Source organism: Syzygium oleosum, unplaced genomic scaffold, assembly GCF_021117445.2.
Source record: "Syzygium oleosum isolate NSW1041296 unplaced genomic scaffold, Sole_v2.1 Sole_v2.04, whole genome shotgun sequence".
Lineage (NCBI taxonomy): Eukaryota > Viridiplantae > Streptophyta > Magnoliopsida > Myrtales > Myrtaceae > Syzygium > Syzygium oleosum.
This window is the reverse complement of record NW_026607488.1, coordinates 5,290,706-5,313,225: the sequence shown is the minus strand read 5'-3', so window position 1 is coordinate 5,313,225 and position 22,520 is coordinate 5,290,706. Positions and strand designations below refer to the sequence as shown.

At 41.1% G+C, this 22,520-nt stretch overlaps 2 protein-coding genes across 3 annotated transcripts; both read left to right on the top strand.

Moving 5' to 3' along the window:
* The first annotated feature begins 6,409 nt into the window (after positions 1-6,409).
* LOC115674247 (sulfite exporter TauE/SafE family protein 3-like) lies at positions 6,410-10,863 on the top strand. Its single transcript, XM_030596589.2, has 12 exons — positions 6,410-7,005; positions 7,414-7,573; positions 7,852-8,052; positions 8,126-8,190; positions 8,958-8,985; positions 9,094-9,176; positions 9,246-9,332; positions 9,450-9,500; positions 9,667-9,888; positions 10,111-10,204; positions 10,352-10,492; positions 10,660-10,863. The coding sequence occupies exons 1-12, from the start codon at positions 6,790-6,792 to the stop codon at positions 10,743-10,745; spliced, it is 1,434 nt and encodes a 477-aa protein (XP_030452449.1). The 5' UTR covers positions 6,410-6,789; the 3' UTR covers positions 10,746-10,863.
* A 2,343-nt stretch (positions 10,864-13,206) lies between these two features.
* On the top strand, positions 13,207-21,111 carry LOC115674246 (transcription factor MYB3R-1). 2 transcript variants are annotated; one of them, XM_056310598.1, is made up of 12 exons: positions 13,207-13,453; positions 14,158-14,341; positions 14,761-14,815; positions 15,161-15,218; positions 15,615-15,709; positions 15,837-15,940; positions 16,845-16,973; positions 17,079-18,885; positions 19,269-19,603; positions 19,877-19,991; positions 20,093-20,326; positions 20,797-21,111. In XM_056310598.1, the coding sequence occupies exons 2-12, from the start codon at positions 14,265-14,267 to the stop codon at positions 20,920-20,922; spliced, it is 3,135 nt and encodes a 1,044-aa protein (XP_056166573.1). In that variant the 5' UTR covers positions 13,207-13,453; positions 14,158-14,264; the 3' UTR covers positions 20,923-21,111. The 2 variants fall into 2 exon arrangements, with proteins under 2 accessions (XP_056166573.1, XP_030452446.1); XM_030596586.2 differs by having other exon boundaries at positions 14,152-14,341.
* The last annotated feature ends 1,409 nt before the right edge of the window (positions 21,112-22,520 follow it).

Sequence of the window (22,520 nt, the reverse complement as noted above, 5' to 3'; positions counted from 1 at the left end):
TAGACGTTTCGTCGCAATTTCAACGTGTTGGCGGTCTGTATATTTTCTCGCGAGACGACAACTTTCGACAGCATGAGTTCGGTCAGAGATTCTCACACGAGATAACCTCGAACTCATGACCTTGTGAGACATGAACAGGCGCGAGATCGTCAAAGCAAACTACCATGCTTGCTAGTGCCGGAAAACTTTCATTGAGATTACAAGTATTTTCACTGGGAATCTCCTCAGCACGACGACGGATCTCCTTTCGTTAGATCAGATTAGGTTGCTTGGAGGAGGAAAACAAAGGCACATGTTCCTTGTAAATGAGGAGGAAAGTGAAACGCCACTCGCTTAGTCCTGACAGCGAGTCCCATGACCAAGTTTGAGAAGGACAGCCACTACACAGTAAAGGCCACCAAATAATACAAGGAGTATTGATCTAGAGTTGGACATGAGCATGTCCTAAAATAACTCCGTCAGAACTGTGGAACGTTAAAATTTGGGGCTATTTTCTGGGGTGAGGGAAGAAAAACTTTTCTTCTAATTAGTGATGCAAGATGTGTGGACACGGACATATTAAAATAAAAACATATTCGTAAAGCCTGCTGTCCCTGCAATGCGAATGGACAGGCCGCTATAAAACCCCAAATTTTACCGTCCGAGAGTTCAGTCACTTGCTTAGGCCTAACAACGAGGACCATCGAGTTTGAGAAGGACAGCCACCATACGGTAAAGGCCACCAAATGATACAAGGAGTTTTATAGATCTAGATAAGATGCGATGCCCTGTACCATGCGACTTTTTAACTTTGATTTAGTAATTTCTCCTGTGGAGGTTCCATGATTAGAAAGCATGGGACAGGACAGACATCTGAACAGGTCGTCCCACCCAAACAGCAGTGGACAAAGCTCCCCCAAAAAAGTATGTTGAACTACGACATGCTGACTTGAAAGTGGAAATGCATGTGTATGATCATCACTTAGCTCATGTGCTATTGCTGACCGACCCATCATTCGATTTTAGACTTAGTTTAAGGCTTTGTTTGATTTCCGAAAAATTAATTATTTAACTTTTTTTTTAATAATGACTTGCGAAATAAGCGATTACTTTTAGGAAAGGATTTTCAAAACTATTTACTTTTCGCGAAATAAATTAAGCTTAAAGGTGAGTTCGTTTCACTAAAAATTTAGTGATAATGGAAAATACTTTTCATAGTAAACATTTTTAAGAAATATAGTTTGTTTTCTTTTATTTGACAATTTAAGGAAAGTGATTTCCTATTTGTCAGAAGGAAAATTCGTTTTCTTATAATCTATGCTTATTGTTTTTGAATTATAAAAAATATTTTTCATAAATCAATTAATTTTCTATCATTCAAACATCGAAAAGTCGGGCAACAGTTTCTCAAAAATAATTTTCGGTGGAGCGAATCCTAATCAATGGTTGCGTTGCGAGTTGAGTTTATTATAATTATCTTGTCGTTTTGATCTTTATTTCATCTCATTTTGGTGTCCCACTTGCAAAGAAATGCAGCCCCCCGGAAGATGCTGCCATGATTGTCTAGCGCCGCGCCCCCATATTATCTTAAAAGCTACGTCCTTTCTACTTTTCACAATTATGTATGTCCACGAGCATACCAAGGACGCTTATTTGATTGTTTAAAAAGTATGAAATATCTCAGAAAATCACTGTATCAAAAATTATAATGTCCCCTTAATTGATTGTCCAACAAATGTTTTAAAGACTATTGTGCATTATTCGAAAACGTTGAAGATAAAAGGCGAGTTTCGTTAAACTTTGACGTAATGGCACGAGAAATACAACTATAGTTCTGATCGTTTTGATTGGTAATCATTTTTGGATCATTTTTCAAACAATTTTGTTTTTATTTTGTTTAATATCACACTTTGCTCTATCCATATTTCAAATTTTCATCTAATTTGATGCTGACGATCGGTTGATTCTTTAGACCCTTCTTGAAAATTCTATTTCTCATCCAACACATATTCCTATTTGACCATATCAATTATCAAGAATTACCGAATTTTTTGGGCAAAATTTTGCCTTTTTTTTCCTCTCATCGTCAATTTTCTTGCCTGCCCATTTTTTGTAAGCCTCGCCCCCACCATGCCATAGAGATACAGTACTTGACTAACTAGAGAACAAGGCCAAGGGTGCACCACAATTTTTTTAGTTAGTAAATAAATAAATAAACAATTAAGATGATGAAGAAGATTTGCATAAATATAAAGGAAGATGATGTGAGTCAAATGACTAAGGACCACTTGTACTTTAATGAAAATAAACATTTAATTATATCCACTAATCAACATGGCTCAACAAGACAAGTCATTGTTCAAGACACATATATATGCTGCATATTATATTGAAGCCCTCCAATTATCATTTGTTGCTTTTCCCTATGAGAATTGACTCATTCATTAGAATTGGGGGGGCGGTTCTATAAGTTGTTTGGGAAGAAATGGAGGGCGTTGACAAAATTTCTAGGATGGATGGTAGGTTTCAGATGCCATTGGTAAGCAGAAGTGACCAATAATTTGATTGTTAGATAGATTTTTTTCAGTAAATTACCGACTCTTGTGTTAAATTAGCTACGTCTATTTGATTGTTATTTATCAACTCTTACACGAAATTATCAACCTTAATTTGGGTGATTTTTTTTTTTGTTCTTCTATAAGATTGTCAATTAGTCACGAGCTCTTCAAACCGTTTATAAACGTTTATTTTTATTTGATTCGTTCTGACTACTTTTCTAATAACTTATTGATTTTTATTGAAATTATCGTCTCTTATATTGTATTATAACTTTATTTGAGTAATTCATAAGCATTTTTTTCTAACGGAATTTCCAATTAGTTTTATTTTACCAGCTTTTAATTCGAAGCTACTTACTAATGTTTATTTATTCGATTTCAAATTACCAACTTTTCTAATATTATGTCCACTTTTAGGCTCACACTATTTCCACCCTCTAAATGGCTATAACACTCCCTAACTTATCAATTGACGAAATAACCCCAAAAGAACTAATTATTTGGAATCGCTAATGGAAACGGTGAAAGTTGATATATATTGAAAACGCAAGAACCACACATTATCATGAAAATACAAGAAAACTAGCTAATTTTTTTCTGTCTATTTGTGTAGAAGTTTCATTACCTCTCTTCTACTTACTAATGTTCTCTAGCTTATTTCTATAAAAGATTTTTTTTTTCTAATGAGTTTGAATCTTATTGGTAATCTCTGTTAAATTACATATCTAAAATATAAAGGGAAAATTTCATTTTGGTACCCAAAGTGGGGCCTTTTTCTCAATTTGGTACCCAAAGTGTCCATCCAGTCTCAATTTGGTACCCAAAGTGCCCATTCAGTCTCAATTTGGTACCCAAAGTGGACATAGTCCCAAATTGATACCCAAAGTGCCCATTTAGTCTCAATTTGGTACCCAAAGTGCCCATTCGATCCCAATTTGGTACACGAGTTCGCCGTAGGTCAAATGCTCACCACGTAGGCAAGAAATTCTTGTTCGACTCTAGGAATAGTATTTTTTTACTTTTTTATTTTTTTTCCCTTTTTCTGTTTTTTTTATTTTCCTTTTCTTCTTTTTTTCCTTCTTCCCTCCGCTAGCCACAGCCATGGCCGGCGGAGGTCGCCGGCGTCGGCCCTCACCGGCGTCGGGCGAGGCGGCCCTCGCTGGGCGCCCTCGCCCGGGCCGGCGAGGGTCGCCCTCGCCGGCGTCGGGCGTGGGCGACCCTCGCTTGGGTCGGCCCTCGCCGCGTCGGCGAGGCAACCCTCGCCGGTCCGGCGAGGGCGAGGCCACCCTCGCTGGGTGGGCGAGGCCGACCCTACCCGGATCCGGCGAGGGCGAGGTTGTCCTCGCCGGATGCGCGAGGTCACCCTCGCCGGCGTCGAGCGAGGCGGCCCCTCGTCCGGGCGGCGAGGTCGCCCTCGCTGCGTGCGGCGAGGGCCACCCTCGCGGGTCGGCCCTCGCCCGACGCAGGCGAGGGCGACCCTCGCCAGCCCAGGCGAGGGCCGCCCTTGCCCGACGCCGGCGACCTCCGCCACGGCCATGGCTGTGGCCGGCGGAGGGAAGAAGGAAAAAAAAGAAAAGGAAAAGGAAAAGAAAAATCGAGAAAAGGGAAAAAAAAATAAAAAAGTAAAAAATACTTGTTCAGATGTGAACAAGAATTTCTTACGGCCGAGCATTTGACCTACGGCCAACCTCAGTACCAAATTGAGACTCGAATGGGAACTTTGGGTACCAAATTGAGACTAAATGGGCACTTTGTACCAATTTGGGACTATGTCCACTTTGGGACCAAATTGAGACGAATGAAGCACTTGTGACCAAATTGAGACTGAATGGGCACTTTGGGTACCAATTTGGGACTATGTCCACTTTGGGTACCAAATTGAGAAAAAGGCCCCACTGAGGGTACCAAAATGAAATTTTCCCAAATATAAATTATAATCATAAAGAGTCCACAACTTTTACCGAAGAATTGCCCTAAAAGAGCTTGAACGGGAGAATTGTATATCACAGAGAATTATTAGAGATTGAATTTTAGAGAGACATTGTAAATAAAATGTACTTTACTAATATTCTTTTGAATTGGTGATCATTAAATCTGTTAAAATACTCGAATCTTAGATGATTATTGTAAAAAAGCGACAAACATGTAAACTTTTCGATTTGAACACAAAAGAAGAAGAGATAACTATTTAGGAAAGGTTGATAACAATCATTAGACTGATTCATCTACATTAAAGATAAAAGATACACTCTTCTCTTTCGTCAACCTTACTATTAATGAGGTCCCAATGAGGGTGGATCTATTTAAATTTTAGGGTGTATCTAAAACTATTCGAGAGGTGCAAATAGGGTGCATCTCGTTTTTAATGAAGTTACATATTCTTGTGATTTGCTTCTTAGAATAATTTAATGGGGTCTCAACATGTCCCATCTATTCATATTCACCTTATTCATGTGTTCACCGACAATGAAATCGCCAACTTTTTCGATTTGTTTTCGTAAAATATTTTTACGAGCGTCGCGACATATCTCATCTATTCATACTAACCCCATTCATGCGTGTCACTAGTTGTGAAGGGACAGCACGAGATAAAACGGGTTCGGGTTAGGGCTTTCCTTGATCTCTTTGTAGAGACCGCCAAGAGAGAGTCCATGGCTCAGATCGAGCGGCTCTTCAGTCTGAGGGGCGATTTCAAAAAATTGGATTTCTCACATTTGACGAGAGAGATTTATAAAGGTGATTGACCCCGGTCATTTCCCTATAACAATATTGAACCTATGCATTTTGTTATTAATGCTGCTTTTGGGTCTCGGCGGCGTCACTGTGGCTAATGATAGTTCCTACCTCCTCATCACCGAGTTCGTTGGCGCCACCGTCAAGAAGTTCTTCCTCACTGGCTTGAGGGCTAACACGAGCTTGGGTTGGGTTGACCGATTCACCTCGCGGTGTGTACCGATTAGCTCATCCCTTATCCCGGCGATACGCTCCTATCTACTTCTATAAATCCATTAAAAGAAGAAGAAGGAAGAGGAGGTGGTGCATTGCTGATGATTTCACTCGTACCATTGTCCAACAGCCTCGTCCTGGTCGCGGACCTCGACGATCCACACGGCTCATCCACGAGCGAAATGAGCCAAGAACAGATTCACTCGTCTCTCTCGGAGGCTTGCGATCAAGAAAAGACACAATCACAATCGTTTCCGAACCCATCCCCGTGTCAGCTTCGTGTCTCCTTAACAGAAACTAACTCGCGAAATGCATCGTGTCCCGTCGTGTCCCGTCGTCATCATCGCACGACCCGACACAGCACTCCCATCTTTTCAGGTTCAAGATTCTAAAGACAAAACATGCGAGTAGAGAGAGAGAGAGAGCGCTTTGGCTCTGCTTGTTTGTTCCTACCATTTATCAGCTTTTTTCAAGAACCTTTCCCTTTTTTCTTTATCGAAAAATGACACAAGCAGTCTTTAAACTTTGAGCCAATATATAATTTGATATCTAAACTTTTAATTTGTTCAATGTAATCCCTAAATTTTAACCCAATATGCAATATGATCCCTGAACTTTTAATTTGTTCAATGTCATCCCTAAAATTTTGGTACATGTTCAATTCAGTTCCTGAACTATATAAAAATGTTCAAATGAACATGTATCAAAAGTTCATATATGATATTAAACAAATTAAGAGTTCAGGGACCACATTAAATAATGGCCTAAAGTTCAAGAACTATATTAAATAAATTAAAAATTTAGGGATCAAATTACACGTTGAATCAAAGTTCAGAGGCTATTTGTGTCAATTTTTTCCATCTTTATCCTCTGCTCAAATTCACGCACGCGCATCACAGGCCTTTCCTACTACCCTCACTCGTTTCTTTCGCTTTCCATCCCCCCATCTTCTCTCGCTTTTGGGATTCTTGTTCTCACTCGCTGCGTGCGCTCCCTCCCTCCCGACCCCAGCTTTTCTCTCGATCGTTTGCTTTTCGAGGAGATCCTGTATATCCGCTCGAGCGGATCACGCCCGTAAAGCTCCCGCGTTTCTTCTTCTTCTTCCTCCTCCTCCCTCTTTTCCCTTTTCCGTTGTCCCGCCCTTTTCTCTGCTTTCTTTCCTTTCCATCCTGCCGGGGGAAAACGGAGGAAGACATGCCCGTCCTTGTTTCCGCGTCTGCGTAGTGCTCGCGACGATCAAGTTTGCGATTTTTTGACACCCCCAGAACGCGCCGTTTGAGCATCTTTGCGAGAGTTCTTGGTTGAGATGGCTCCGTTTCGAGCCAAATGGATTACATGCAGATTGTTTGGGGTTTTGTTCCATGTCTTGCTCGCGTTCTTCTTTGCTTCAGCTCAAAGGAGCTTCAAGCATGAAGTCCCGACGTTCGATCGACCGGAGCAGGAACCCCTCTCCAATTTCCTTTCAAGAACTGTGAATTTCCTGTGGCAATCTGACCAGACCGGTTATCAACATGTTTGGCCGGTAAAAGCATCTGTTTTTGGCTCGGTCATACTTATGTTAGGCGTGATTTAGTATTTCCACTTGATTATGTCTGGCTTAAATAAAATGGGTTGGTTGAAGTTGAAGTTGAAGTGGGTTTGTCTATTTCATGTCAATTATTGCTTGATGACTTCTCGTGCTTTGACGGGTTTCGGGTTCTGAATTTGTTTTGCGCATTTATAGTTTGATCACATTCGCATTAGTTGCGTGGGATCCAGACCTTCTTTAATCTTCTCACCCCCCAGTAGGTATAGCTGAAACTGTTTTAAACAATGGGCTTTGTTCCCCTGAACGTGTCCCTTTGTTTTCTTTACCGAATGAAGTAAAAATGAACGATTTTTTTTTTTAATGTAAATCTGAATGTTGGTTGTGTTAATTCTTCATCCACAGGAAATGAAATTTGGCTGGCAAATTGTTGTCGGCACCGTAATCGGGTTCTTAGGGGCAGCATTCGGGAGCGTGGGTGGTGTTGGTGGTGGTGGGATTTTTGTTCCCATGCTTAGCCTAATCATTGGGTTTGATCCCAAGTCAGCAACAGCTATTTCAAAATGTATGCACAAGTTAAACTTTTACATGGTACAGTTTTAATTTCCAATATACAAAGTAAATCGAGTAATTTCTCCGGTTCGGTCGACACTAGTTAATTCACAAGCCTTTTACCAAATGTTTTAAATCAATGAAGTCGAAAGACGGGATTGGAATTATAAAAGAAGGAAGGGAAACTGATGTAATTTTTCTTTTGACTGAATTACTTAACATAAAGGCAGTCGTTCGTTCACATACTCTGGAACTAATATTTAGGAAGTTCTGAGCATGTTTGTTTTTCAGGTATGATCATGGGTGCTGCGGGGTCGACCGTCTACTATAATCTTAAGCGTAGGCATCCCACACTGAATATGCCCATCATAGACTATGACTTGGCACTGCTTATCCAACCAATGCTCATGCTTGGCATAAGCATCGGTGTTGCGTTTAATGTGATATTTGCTGACTGGATGGTCACGGTTTTGCTGATTATTCTCTTCCTAGGTAATGTTTGTTGCAATTTTTGTCAGTTAAAGCACTGGGTTGCTACAGAGCATACCTGATTTTACACATGCAGGCACATCGACTAAGGCATTCTTTAAGGGGCTCGAAACATGGAACAAAGAAACCATATTGAAGAAGGTAGGTCTGTTATGCTTGTAATCAAGTGTAAATTAAATTATTGGGGTTGTGTCTTGCATAAGTAACGTTTCACCTGCTAATTCTCGGAAGAAATCATGACTGTACAACACTTAAAAAGGTTGACTAGGAGGTGTGTGAGGCAAAAGCATTTTGTTGAAACTTGGTAACATCCTTTGAAAAAGATAGCAGTATGGAATTCATTGTCAGGAATTTACTGAAAATTCTTGCCAATAATTAGTCTTTATTAATATGAATGTCCTCTAATCTCTATGCATGAGGACTATTTTATCACTTTGACTAATTAATAAAACAGATTATCTTACTTCCACAATATTTACTTCTTCTGGAATGAGAACTATCGAATATCTATTGCCTCAGTTTGCCATCCCCCTTTTGTTGCATTGACATTACTTGTATGTCGTGTTAAAAATGATACTTTGATTCCATTCATCTATGTAGAAACTAAGCAACCATAGTTGAATCTTTGATGAAGTGGGATGTGCACTTCTCTATTGGTCTGAAAATGTACGTTTTACAGGTTTTAAACCCCACTTTACTTGGGAGCAAATGCCTCTTGAACTGTTATAACTGCCGTAGGTAGAAGCATTTAGTTTGCTTAGTAAAATGAATATTCCTTCAAACTGTGATTGATAGGCTTGTTTATATTTGCTTTGAGTTTGATTGCTTGGTTTTCTTTTTACTTTCTTCGTGAGTGAGCATCACCTTTGTAATGTCACCATCTGATTTTCACATGCTTTTGTTTTCAGGAGGCTGCCAAGCGCCTGGAGTCTGATGGTGAGTCATGATGTTATTTCTTTCATCATACTGAATTTCAGTCTCTGCTCTGCTTTGCGCTCTCTCTCTCTCTTGCTCTCTGATTGTCACTTCCTGGCTTTTGCTTAGGCACTGAAAACCCGGAACTGGAATACAAGCCTCTTCCTAGTGGCCCAGGGAATGTCCCTGAAAGGAACAGCAGGGAACCGGAGGTTAGTATTGCCTGATAGTTTGCATGAGACGCCGATGAATGCCTAATTTCTTTTAGCATTTCATTGCAGGTGACCATTCTCGAAAATGTTTACTGGATGGAACTTGGACTCCTCGTTCTTGTTTGGGTTGCTTTTCTTGGAATTCAAATTGCCAAGGTGTCTCTCCCCTTTAGCTTTCTAACAACTCTCGAAATGCAATAGATCACTCTGTGTCACTTTCCTCTTTCCTGATGTATATGTATTTACTTTGGTATTTTCTGCTGTTGCTGACAGAATCATACAGCTACCTGTTCAGTTGGCTATTGGGTATTAAACTTATTGCAGGTACTTTTCCCTGTATATGTAAATATTTGAATGTCTGCATGTCTCTTCGGATATCGAGGCTTTTAGACTTTAGGAGCTGGCACAAGAGGCCAAATTGATCCCAAAAATGCAAGTTCTTCCAGTTCCTCTTAGTCAGTGTTTCCATATTTTTTGTGATCATTTGCAGGTCCCGATTTCATTGTCGGTGTCTCTTTATGAGGCAATTAGCTTGTATAAGGGAAGGAGAGTAATTTCGTCTAAGGGAAATCAAGAAACTACTTTTCAAGTGCATCAGCTCATGTTTTATTGTGCCTGTGGAGTGCTGGCTGGAATTGTCGGAGGGCTTCTTGGATTAGGTGGAGGATTCATCATGGGTCCGCTGTTTTTGGAGCTGGGTGTCCCTCCACAGGTGAGTCCATGTTTCTCTTCGAGTTACGGCAAAGGAAGCAATGGTAGTCAAAAGATCGGTGCCCATCAACATCATTTTAGTGCAACTTTTCTTCTCTTAAATTTGCTTCATCATGAAAAACTACCATGTTTATGTCGCTATATTAATTCGAGATGTTTGTTGATGTCGCTCGAGACATAAGCCAATGCTGAATCTTTGTCGTCAACCTTTTGGTACTTGCAGGTCTCAAGTGCCACAGCTACATTTGCAATGACCTTTTCCTCATCCATGTCTGTTGTAGAGTATTATCTTCTCAATCGCTTTCCCGTTCCTTATGGTAAGTTGATAGATGGTGACTTTGTCATGGATGCGTAAAACCATAGGCATTACGATGCTGAACTGATGCATTATCTTTTTCACCTCAGTGAAGAACGAAGTAAAAAAAGTTTCGAAATTCTCACACGTTGTCAAATATGTTCTGCAGCACTGTACTTTGTTATCGTGGCTACGGTGGCGGCTCTTGTCGGGCAACACATTGTCAGGAAGCTGATCATTGTGTTTGGAAGGGCATCGCTCATCATCTTCATTCTAGCCTTCACAATATTTGTTAGCGCAATCTCGCTAGGTGAGAATTTTTGTTTTTCTCGGGTTTCCTTTCCCTTTAGCAGATTTTATGCAACTTCTTTACAGCTTGTTCAAAAACCCAGTAGGTGTGGCTTTTCGATTTGGGCTGACTAACTTATTGAGGTATTCAAAAGTTTTAAGGAGTGTCTCTTGGCTTCTGCTTAATAGGTGGAGTTGGCATATCGAACATGATAGGAAAGATAGCGCGCCACGAGTATATGGGATTCGAGAACCTTTGCAAGTACGACGGATGACGTCGTGTTCATCCGTTTCTCTTTGTTGTTGTATGTAATGTATGAAACTGCTCTCAACCAACTGAAAAATTTTGTCTTCTGTTTCTTCTCTTCTAAGACAATTTTGCTTTTTCTTCAATTTTTTTCTCTCCTTTTCATCGTCTCAAGAGTTCTCGGTCAATGATGCTTACTAATAGGCGCTGTAGTTTGCAGTCTCCTTCGGACAGGATCAACTGGTGATAGATAATCAGACTCGTGTTTGAATCCTGCAATGTGGAAAGACTTTTGAATTTTACTTGAAACAGATTTGTCTATGTGATTTTAGACTTGCAAACTTACTGAAAAGCTTTTGAAAGTACAGGCGTCAATGCATGATTTGCCCTGTTCTAAGGACATTATCGACCTGGTCTAGAGTGAATAATTGCAACACAATTGACTGGTCAATGCGCTACTTTATCTTGGGTGTACATAGATAGAATTTGCCTAGCTCTATGTTCAATTAAAAAATAATAATAATAATTTTTCTCATCCTACCAGTAAACTTGTCAAAATAGATCATAAGTTGATTTTTTAATCCATATTTGGTGAATTGAATTGTTACATGAGTTAATGTTTAGTAAGTAAGTCATAAATGAGTTTAGAATGATAAAATTCAAAATAATCTAGGTGTTAAATGGATTCGTAACTTTTTACATCTAACCCACCTTTTTTATTCTCGCCCTTGCTTGATGTCACATTCGCTCACTACGTACTCTCACTTCAGTTTGGATACGAGTTTTTCTAGATTAGATTATATATAGAAGTGTTTTAACAATATGGGTCGGATTGGGTATAGGTCACTAAATTTGCATTGTACGGAAAATGTGTCAAAACGGGATAAATAGGTCAATTTGAATTGGATCATTTGTCGACTCGATCTACCCATTCGACGGATCTAACTACTGGGCAGCTTTTCACGTACTCCTTGACCAATCTACATAAACTGTACTTTATAAAAAAGAAAAAAAAACTCCATAATGGTAATATGCGCACCGTAAAAATTTTCTCAAATGATACTCCAACTTTCAGATTAGATGAGCCTTGGGTCACAGTCACATGATTTGGCTGGCCATAGTACCCAGCCCCCACAAACCTCACTACCAATCTGGCCGTTCATCTTAGAGTCGTAAACATTTTTCCTGGAAGAGATGAGCATTTCGCGGTTCACGTGAACTGAGCCCGTGTGAATTGGCTCACATCGTTCGGGACAGTGGAATGCCTGCTTATCTATCACTGTCAGCGAATGCGGATCATGATTTGGTCCTTTATAGGAGCCAAAAATATGGATTGACAAATGACACGAAAAGAGAGAATAAATTAGTGTGAGTTCCGTAGGATGAAATTGGTATGATTCTCGAATTGGGAGGATCGTTGTGATTTCTTATAAAAATGAGAGTCGATACATTGTAAATTAAAAAAAGAAAAAAGAAAACTGGGTTAACTTATCTCTCGCTTGGTGACGATAAGCACGACTTAAAATCTCGAGAAATAAATGCCCTAATTAATATTGGATTTGATATTCTTCTCTTAATGCTCAACCCATTAAATATTCAAGTCTTTTAAGAGTATGTCTACGCCCAATCAGACGACCATATTCAAATTTTGGAGATCCCTTGAAAAGTCAACTCGTCCAACTTTTTTTTCCAACCCAAAGTCCTAAAGCTATCTTTCGCATTCGAATTCCCTTTTCTTTTTCTTTTTTGAGCTATTTTTATGTAGATTTGGTAAGAATCCATCAATTCTTAGATAGTTCCGCCCGTTAATGGAAAAATTTGAAATTCTGAGGTCGCTAATTTCACGTTTCGAAAACCCAAAACGAGACCGTAAAAACAAGAAAGCCTCGGTAGAAAAAATACCAAGTCCTATAACTTTTCCCCTACTTTTACCGGTGCACACCTTATTAGAAGCCGTAATTTTATCGATTCTTCATTTGCCATCTTGTATTTGTACGCGTGAAGAGGAAAAAAAAGGGAAATATCTCTCCATCAGACATGCCGGATATGACGTAGAACGGGCTATCACATATTTAATTATCGATATCTATCGGAATTGAAACTTCCATATTTAAATTATTTCAAACAGAAAAAAAAAAAAAAGAGAGAAGAAAGGAGAAAGAAGACGTTTGGGTGCCGTTGGACTTAAGAAAAGACCAAAAATAAAATAAAAAAATAAAAAAAACTCCCCCGGAGTAGAGTAGGGAGTACCGAAAGCAAAAGGACCAGGGAGAACCCAGTCGCGGACGGACGGCCCAGATCCGCCGAGATCTCATCATCAGCAGCACCGAACGTGTTCGACCTTTAAGCCACGAGGGGTTTGAAATCATCGTAGGTCCGCCCCTTCGCGTTTGAATACCAAGTCCCTCCTCCCCCTCTTCAGTCCTCAGGACCGTTTCACTTAAAAAAAACAAAAACAACAAACTCACTTTCAAATTCCTCTCCCTCTCCCTCTCCCTCTCCCTCTCTCTCTCTCTCTCTTCTCTCTCGCTCCGTCGCGCAGAGCAGCAGCAGCAGCAGCGGCGGCGGCGTTCGCCAGATTCGCTCCTCCGCCGCCCCTCCGCGCCGCGCTCGGTCTCTCCCGGCGGCGGAGCTTCTCTCCGGATCCGCAGATGCGCGAGGCGCCGCCTCCGCCGACGTCCCCCTCCGCCCCTCGCCGCTCGACGCGGTCCGTCCCGCTCGTCGGGGTTCAGCTTGGTGAGTCTCGATCTCGTCTCCGTCGGTGCGTTTTTTCTTTTCTTCTTTTTTTTTCTTCTTCCTTTTTTGTGGTGATCGGTTCTTAGGTTAAGAGTCGATTCGATTCGATTCGGATTCGCCGGAATTTTGAGCGCTCCTCGAGCGGGTTTTCCGATTAGGTCCGAACTTGATTCTACTACGGTGGGGCGTTTGAAGCGCTCGGTTTGGAAGAGTTGGGAACTCGTTCGATCTCGACGAGTTTGGCTAGAGTTGGAGATTTGTTTCTCGGTGCTGTTCCACGCTCAATCTGCTGCTTAATTGAGTGACTCCTCGAGCAGGTTTCGATTAGGTTCGAACCGATTCTACTACGATGAGCTGTTTAAAGCGCTCGGTTTGGAAGAGTTCGGAACTCGTTCGATCTTGACGAGTTTAGCTAGAGTTGGAGATTTGTTTCTCGGTGCTGTTCGACGCTCAATCTTCTACTCAATTGAGTGATTTGGCGAGTTTTTTTTTTATTTTTATTTTTAATTCTAGGGTTCGGATTGTGTGAGTAAATCGCGAGAAGATCGTCCGCTTATTCATTTCGCTTTCAATTTCGAGCGCCTCGTGTTTGCGAGCTGTATAAGTAGCGTTTCGTTATTGGTGCTCGCTGGCTTTGGAATGTTTCGGTATGACAGTGCTTATTTTTGCTGTTTACTTGTTGCATTTGTGGTTCGAAGACGTAGGCCTAAACATTTCAGCGGGTGGTTTATGATGATTTGGAGATTACTTATTGGAGACGGTCACAGAGTGGGCATCGGCATATGTAGCATTTCATGTTTATCCAGGAACTATGGAAAGTGAAAGGACAGCATCGGCTCCGTCGGACGGGAGCAGAGATGGTGTACCAAGAGCGCGGCCATTGCATGGGTACTGCATTCGAAACCTTAGTACATACATGTTATGCAAATTGGCTTCAATCAATATGCTTGGTGACTAGGCTGCTACTTAGAAGTAGAGACGTGGTTTGGATGGATGAGAGTTCACTTAATGGCATCTCTGAGATATGATGTGGTGCATTTTTTCCTTGCAAAAGAAGCCCAATTTTTTTTTTCTCATTGCTCCCTGCTGCAGTTCTGCTGAGTGTGAAATCAGGCAAAGGCTATCAATTTCTTAAATTGGTTGTCCTTTTGTGCAAGATCCTTGTTGCAGTTTCTTATGGCTATTAGTGTGCTCAAGTGCTCAGTTCTTTGTCAGTGTTTCTTAGTTTGGATCCAACCAGGTCATGATTATTTATATTTGGTGCTCACCTTCCACAGATTGCATTATATGGTGCTTTTGTTTTGTAGGAGGACTAGTGGGCCAACTAGACGTTCAACAAAGGGACAATGGACAGCTGAAGAGGTAAAGGCTTGTACTTTATTCTACTGTCAAAACTTTCTTTCTCTGTCGAGTAATTCCGCTTCAATACTTCCTAGGATGTCCAACTATTTTAGCTGCACTCATGCAAAATGATAGATTAGACAGTACAGGGTTTCTTTTCATAAAAGTGAATTCTCAGTGTGACTTTCTTGATATTCTACTGACTGATTTTTTTTCCCTTCCTTCTGGGTTATTCATGGTTATATCCTGGATAACCTTTTTTCATCTTAAGTTTGGTTTATTGTCTGATGCTTATCCACTTGAAAGTGGAACAATTGGCTGAGCATTAGATAATGCTATAATAACTTGAGGTTACATTGCTGTCAGGATGAGATTTTGCGCAAGGCGGTCGAGCGTTTCAAAGGAAAGAATTGGAAAAAGATAGGTATGTCTATTGATGGTGCAATTTAGTATTGTTTTCCTTGTCCCGAAGTTGCTGGTTGTTGTATTATCGTATATAGCTTTTCTTCAAAGAAAAGTGAAGTTTTTACTATCAATCATGAAAGTTGAAGTTGTATGAACATGAGCCAGACAAATGCAGAATCTTTGATGAACATTTGCTTGTCGCTTGTGAATTGTTTGGGTGCAAATATATTTGCTGTCTTCTTCTGTAAAATTAGGATTATTATGTTGTAACGATATTCTCGAGCGTAAATTCTGTTTGTGCTGGCCACATTTGATTTGTTTTTAACTAATTGTCTTTTCAATAATCCATCAACTGTAGTTTTCTGGTATTTGTACAACAGTTGCTTGGCTTTGATGAAAAATACTGGTTTTGTAGCCGAGTGTTTCAAAGATCGGACTGATGTACAATGTCTGCATAGGTGGCAAAAGGTCTTGAATCCTGAACTTGTGAAAGGTCCTTGGTCTAAAGAGGTAATAATTAATTTTCCTTTTTATCCTTTTCCCCGTCGAACTTTTTTTTTTATAATTATCATTTTTACCCTGTAAATTCACCCGGCGTGTCTATAACATGACATGATTACTTGCTCATGTGATATAGGAGGATGAAATCATCGTTGAGTTGGTCAACAAATATGGTCCAAAAAAATGGTCCACGATTGCACAACATCTACCTGGGCGAATTGGAAAGCAATGTCGAGAAAGGTGTGACCAAAAGTTTCATGATTTTCTTTTTGGATACTTTGTTGCCTTCTGATGAGAATGTCTAGCCATCATTACACATGATGCCATTATACTGAATTATGTTAAGACATCCTTCTCCCTTTGATAGAAAAAAATGTATTGCATTTTCTATAATGAAGGACCCACCTCAAATGTAGCAAAAGTCTCAATCTGAAACCAATCAATACCGAATTTTTACTTATTTTCCTACTATATTTTAATTGTTCCGAGACGTTTTTTCCACCTCTGCTCATTTCAGATGCTGATTTGTAAATTGTTTGGTCAAGGTGATACTAACTGCCAAAACCAAAATGCCACGCTTGTGAACTGTTTCTGTAACAATCCACAAGTATGAAATGGCCACTCAAGCAAAGCCTCCGAGACTACAGCTTTCATGTGTTGTTAAACAGCTAAGAAATCTGGAAGGATGTGCCAAATGAACGTGATTGCTGCCAGTGAACTGAAGCTGATTTTGGGGCTTGAATTTGAAACTGAGTAGAGGGGAAGTCACTAGGACAAAGTTGAGTGAAAAGTTGAACTTGAACAACAGCTGTAGTGGATATTCTAATACCATTCAAAGTCTGCTTCAGGCAGTCTCTGTTTCTTCTACTCTTTCGATGAAGTTGGAATTCTTCTGTGTTGCAAGCTTCCTCTTGTTGCTAATTGCACACTGCTTACCACAATCCAGATACTTTTGATTGTTCTTTTCTCTTCTTTTTGGTTTCATACTTTGATTGTTCACCCTAATGTCCTGTACCTGAAGTGTCTCTGCTCTCAAGCTAATTCTCACATTAGTTTGGAGTTTGGGTTAGCCATGCTGAAGTAGATGAGAATCCAATTTGAAATTGCTATATCTGAAATCGTGTTCGTGTATATATAATGTCAGGTGGCATAATCATCTTAATCCTGCTATAAATAAAGAGGCATGGACTCAAGAAGAGGAGCTGGCCTTAATTCGGGCTCACCAGATATATGGAAACAGATGGGCAGAGCTGACCAAGTTCTTGCCTGGCAGGTTTGTGTCCTTGGTGTTTCTTCGTGTTGTTTGTTGCAGCTTAAAGTGCAACGTAAATGTTGCTCGTACTGTGGATAAATTATAATTATGTTGTTGCATGAACAGGACCGACAATGCTATAAAAAACCACTGGAACAGTTCTGTAAAGAAGAAACTGGACACTTACTTGGCATCAGGTTTACTTGCACAGTTTCCAGCTTTGCCTCATGTTGGATTCCAGAATCAGCTCGTTGCTTCATCTTCCTCAAGGTTGCAGACCAGTGGAGTTGACACTGGTCCTAAAGGTGGGGTAGAGCTAGAGGAAAATTCAGAATGCAGTCAAGGTTCGACTGTAGGTTGCTCTCAGTCTACTAATGACATGGCTATAGCCATACCTAAGAGCGAAGATTCTGCTTTGGGAAGAGATCACAACTCCAGTCCAGTTTCCTGTTCAGAGCAGTATTATCCGTCTATGGATGAGGTCAATCTCACTATTCCAGATGTACATCCTGAAATATGTGGTTCTTCTAATTTGGCGCATCATGATTTTTCATGTGGCAATGAAACTTCTTTTGAGGATTACAAGTTCAGTGGACATGACCTACCAAATAGTTCCTTCTTGGATTTTGGACCAGAATCATCAGGAGTGAAAACAGAGTCCATAGGTGCCAGTGAGAGCCATGGGGGGCTTAATGTTCCCTTTCAAGCTTCTCTGGCACTGATGGTTCCTTCTGTTAGCAGTTTGGGCATAGGAGCCGATCAGTTGCATCAGATTTTGATTTCCGATGATGAATGTTGCAGGTTTTTATTCTCAGATGCTATGGCTGATGAATGTTTATCCTCTGAAAATATTGCAAAAGAACCAATCAGAACTGATGTTGGCGGATGTATAGATGCACTAATAAGCCAATCATCAAATTTTCAAACATCCGAATCTCCTCAGCTGTATAATCCTTCAGGAGCTGTTGCTGTGGGTACTTCATGTGCCCAGCCTTCTAATTCTGCTCCTTTATTGTTCTCGAGTGATGGCGACGCACCAGTATCTGGTAGCAAAAACAGCCAGTATCCCTCTTTTGAAACTCAAGAAGACTTTGAAACTGGTGTGCATAGTCGTTTTGTTATTGCAGATGATTCAACCAATTCTCCTGGTGATAATGGCATGAGCTCCAGTATGCTAGAGCAATTAGAATTGCCACCTGATCAATCGAAATTAGTACCTGTAAATGCTTTCTGTTCAGGATCAGATGTCATGCTAACTACTCCTTTGAAAGCTGGGCCGGACATTGGAGTAGTAAAGCCAGAGCCAGGGTCACTGTGTTATGAGCCCCCTCGTTTTCCTAGCTTGGATATTCCCTTTTTCAGCTGTGATCTGATACAACCAAGTAACGACATGCAGCAAGAATATAGTCCCCTTGGTATCCGACAGCTGATGATGTCTTCTATCAACTGCATATCCCCATTTAGGTTATGGGATTCTCCTTCACGTGACAAAAGTCCTGATGCTGTACTGAAAAGTGCCGCCAAAACTTTCACGAGTACCCCTTCTATCTTAAAGAAAAGATGTCGTGACTTGTTGTCCCCTTTGTCAGATAGAAGAATTGACAAAAAGCTGGAGAAAGATATAACATCTGACCTGACGAGAGACTTTTCTCGTCTGGATGTTATGTTTGATGAGACTGACAATCAAAGGGCATATATGCTGTCTCCTCCGATCAGCGTGGGAAGAAACTCGAGGAATCTAGCTGAAGACAAAGAAAATTCATGTATTGGTTCAGAATGCAGACAGGAAAAGAATGACAGAAGTGGATTTCCAGGCAATAAAAGTTTAGAGGATGATTGCAGTAGAGACGATTATATGAAAGAAGGGCAACAGCCTGTTAATGATGATATTAACGCTCAAACTGGTGCAGAAGCTGATGCCACAACCGAAAGGGTGAGTTTGTAATTTCATTTTGTTCCTCGATTTCATTGGCGATACATCTGCACAAGATTTTGCTGCAAGAGAATGCTGGCCAAAATAAGTGAGAGTATGGATCCATCGAGTGATCAACATACTAGTGGTCTGTGTGCATCATGCAATGGATAGTCCACAATTTTTTATCCTTCCTATTAGTTTGCTGGTTACTCTCTTGTCAGAGTTTTACGTGCAGTGTCTCATGCCATGGATTTAGCAGCACTTGAAATCTCTTTTCTTTTCATGTGGATCATTTAGATTAAATTGCGAATTCTTCTCTTTGCTGGAAGTGACTTGGCCATTTCATTCGTCCTTTTTCTTTCTTTTCCTCAGTGACACTCAGCCTGCTCTTTTCTTTTCAGGTGCCACAGCCTCCTGATGTGCTTATTGAACATGACATAAATGACCTCCTGTTGTTTTCTCCTGATCAAACTGGTAACCAAGCTCATAAATCAACTGGGTCAACAGATGGAACTCCCAGAAAACAGTCGTCTCAAGTCGTGGCACCTTCTTTGAATCATGGAGTTACCTTAGAGTCCTCGTCTGGGAATTCATGGCAACCTCTCAGCTCTCCTGGTAGCGAAGCAAAACGTGGAAGCCACAAGGCCGCTAAATCTTCATTGTCGCTTCCTTCAGGTCCCTTGGAGATCAGTGTCGACAACACTTCGAATGATGCCAGCTTTGAGAACTCAAGCATGTAAGATTGTGCTAACATATTATAAATGGGTATTTGTGTTCTCCTAGAAAAATTGTATGCAGTTCTTTCCGATTGTTATGTTGCTTGAGGTATTCTTTGGGGTCCTAGGAGGGAAGTGTCTTAAAATGATCTCCATATATATAAACTGAAACAGTGGTGGAGTTTGACTATGATTCCAAAATTTATATTAGTGTCCGTTGCTTAGGTTCTTTTTGTTTAGTTGCTTTTCCTTAGATATGAGGGGATTCTTGACTTGATGACATTCTTTTTCAGATTTGGAGGGACTCCGTTCAGAAGAATTATTGAATCTCCTTCAGCGTGGAAGTCGCCTTGGTTTATAAACTCTTTCCTTCCAGGGCCCAGGATTAACACTGAAATAACGGTTGAGGTATTGTTGTGTCGTCTACATCAGCTAATAATATCATCCTTGGCACACAATAAGAGAATGAAATAACACGATGTCTGCTTCCTCTTTTGGTTTGTTTTCAGGATATAGGGTATTTTATGAGTCCCGGAGACAGAAGTTATGATGCTCTTGGGCTCATGAAACATCTAAGCGAGCAGAGTGCTGCTGCATATGCTACAGCTCAGGAGGTTCTCGGAAATGACACTCCGGAGACATTATCCAAGAAGAAAAACCTCAATCACCAAAATCCCGACCAAGAAAATTGTAAATTGAATCAGCAGACAGAGAATTGCTCTTCTATGGGTTCAACTCTGCCGGTAAGATTCTCTTCATTCTTGGATCCTACGTTGTTTATCTATTCAAGAAAGACTGTGTCTAGTCTCCAGCGGTCATAATTAAAAAATCAATATCATAGACTAAACAGAACTATGAAATTCCGCGTCCATATTTATTCTTCTCTTGTGCCTGGACATGTGACCTGCTTTCTACATGAAGTCTGTCATCCACACGGCTAGGTTATCTGATTAATTGGACTAACTCATCGAGGAAAAGAAAGGGGTTTCTGGCATTATTTAGGGTACGCCTACCTCGATAACATCAGGAAATTTAAACATTAGGCAAATAACATCAGGGTACGCTATTTTTTTATCCCATCGAATGAGCGAAATCATCGTGAACCATTGAATGAATATTGAAGTTCTAGATTTCTTCCGAGACTTCTTCCACAAGGTTTTTCGTCTGATGTCCACCTAGTCCAGTTTTGATAACTCGTTTTGAAACATCGCAGGTGGAGCGCCGGACGCTCGATTTCAGCGAATGCGGGACCCCTGGAAAACCGAAAGAGAGTGGGAAATCCTCTGTCACCATGACCTTCTCGAGTCCCTCTTCCTATCTGTTGAAAGGTTGCAGATAGGGCGAATGCTAGGTGCTGAAAGTTTGGCCCACCTCTGCGTTGACTATTCATAAAGGTTCATACAGTATGTATAGACATTTCCGTCTTGTATCATGTCATTTTATGTAGCATCAAAACTGCTCAGTCATAGAGCGTTGATTGGAACTCACATTAAATTATTGGAGAAAGGTGCTCGTGCTCCTTCATATTTATGGTGTCTCCTTGTTTATAAAGACTTTCAGGTCGGTTTAGAATTTTCGTAAAACCTAGGTTGATTTGTCTTCACAGAAAATGACTCGCCGTGTAAACGATTAAGGGGTCATCTGCAGACTATACGGGGTCCCGGGCTGGCCTTAATCTTTGGGCCTCGCATTAGGCCTGGACAGCCCAATTTTTTCGCCTTAACTTGGGCCTGGCCCTTGACTAAGATTGGGCCGCTTTGGAAATTGGGCCTTAAATTGAGCCTGGTCTACTCTAAAACGTAGGACTCGACATGGGCATAAAAAGCCCCAATAACTTGGGCCAAGGCCAGGCTCATAATACGACATTGGGCCTACAAACTTAACATGAGCCCATTCGGAATTAACTTGGGCCCATACCATTATTTGGGCCTTAACTTGGGTTTGAAAACCCAAATCTTTTGGCCTTTTTCGGCCTAGTAGTAATTTAGCTTAAATTGGGCCTCCAAACCCATTAATTTGGGTCTAAGCGGCCCATTGGGCCCAAACTTTGGGCCTTCAACTTGGGCTGATATGGCCCATTGGGCCTGGAAGCCCAATTCTTTGCGCCTTAATATGGGCCTGTTGAATTATACACGACTGAGGATCATCAGTAAGGTCCATCGTTGGCCTTACAACAGGCCTGGCCCAGCCCAAGTTGGGCTCCGCCTAACCCAAGTCTTGGGCTCTTAAATAGGGTCTGGCGCAAATGATTGAGCCTTCACTCGGGCCTCGTCAGCCCATTGGGTGGTGGTCAGGCCCAAATATTTTGGGCCTTAACATCAGCAATATTGGGTCAGTCCAGGCCCATAAATGTGGGCCTAATCAGTAGCCCAACTCCTTGGGCCTCGCCCATAATTTATGCCTTAACTTGGGGCCGGAGGACCCACTTTTTGAGCCTCAACTTGGGCCTTAATTTGAGCCTAGAAGTCCAATTCATTGGACCTACAATGCCCATTGGGCCTAGAGGCCCAGCCTTTTGGGTTTTCGTAGGGGCACATCTTCTTGGGCTTTCTCGGTCAATTGGGCCTGAAAAACAATTCTTCTAATTGGCCATTACTTCAGCTTTCTCAGTCCAGTGCACCTTAATCTTCGCCTTCTAGGCCCAACACATGGGCCTTTCCTGGCCTACTATTTGGGTAGAAATTTCAGGAAGCTCAACCTTTGTGTTTCTTGGGCCTTAAGTCGAGCTTAATGTCTGATCCTGGGCTGGGAGGTCCACGGCCCACCTTAGACGCTTGACAGAAAAAAAAACCTTTTAAATTGCAAGGCCAGGCCTCACTAATTCGGTACTAAGTCTAGACCCAACCGAACAGATCCGACGAAGTTCGCTGTCGTCGCACAAAACTGGTCTGGGCCTAGTATTTTGTGCAGGTTCAGCCAGGCCACGGCAGATAAGGC

Coding starts and splice junctions, on each gene's coding strand:
- LOC115674246 (XM_056310598.1), top strand. CDS start 14,265: ATGGAAAGTGAAAGGACAGCATCGGCTCCGTCGGACGGGAGCAGAGAT. Junction 14,342..14,760: donor AGAGCGCGGCCATTGCATGG/GTACTGCATTCG, acceptor TTTGTTTTGTAG/GAGGACTAGTGGGCCAACTA. Junction 16,974..17,078: donor ACCAAGTTCTTGCCTGGCAG/GTTTGTGTCCTT, acceptor TTGCATGAACAG/GACCGACAATGCTATAAAAA.
- LOC115674247 (XM_030596589.2), top strand. CDS start 6,790: ATGGCTCCGTTTCGAGCCAAATGGATTACATGCAGATTGTTTGGGGTT. Junction 8,191..8,957: donor AAGAAACCATATTGAAGAAG/GTAGGTCTGTTA, acceptor TTTTGTTTTCAG/GAGGCTGCCAAGCGCCTGGA. Junction 10,493..10,659: donor TGTTAGCGCAATCTCGCTAG/GTGAGAATTTTT, acceptor TCTGCTTAATAG/GTGGAGTTGGCATATCGAAC.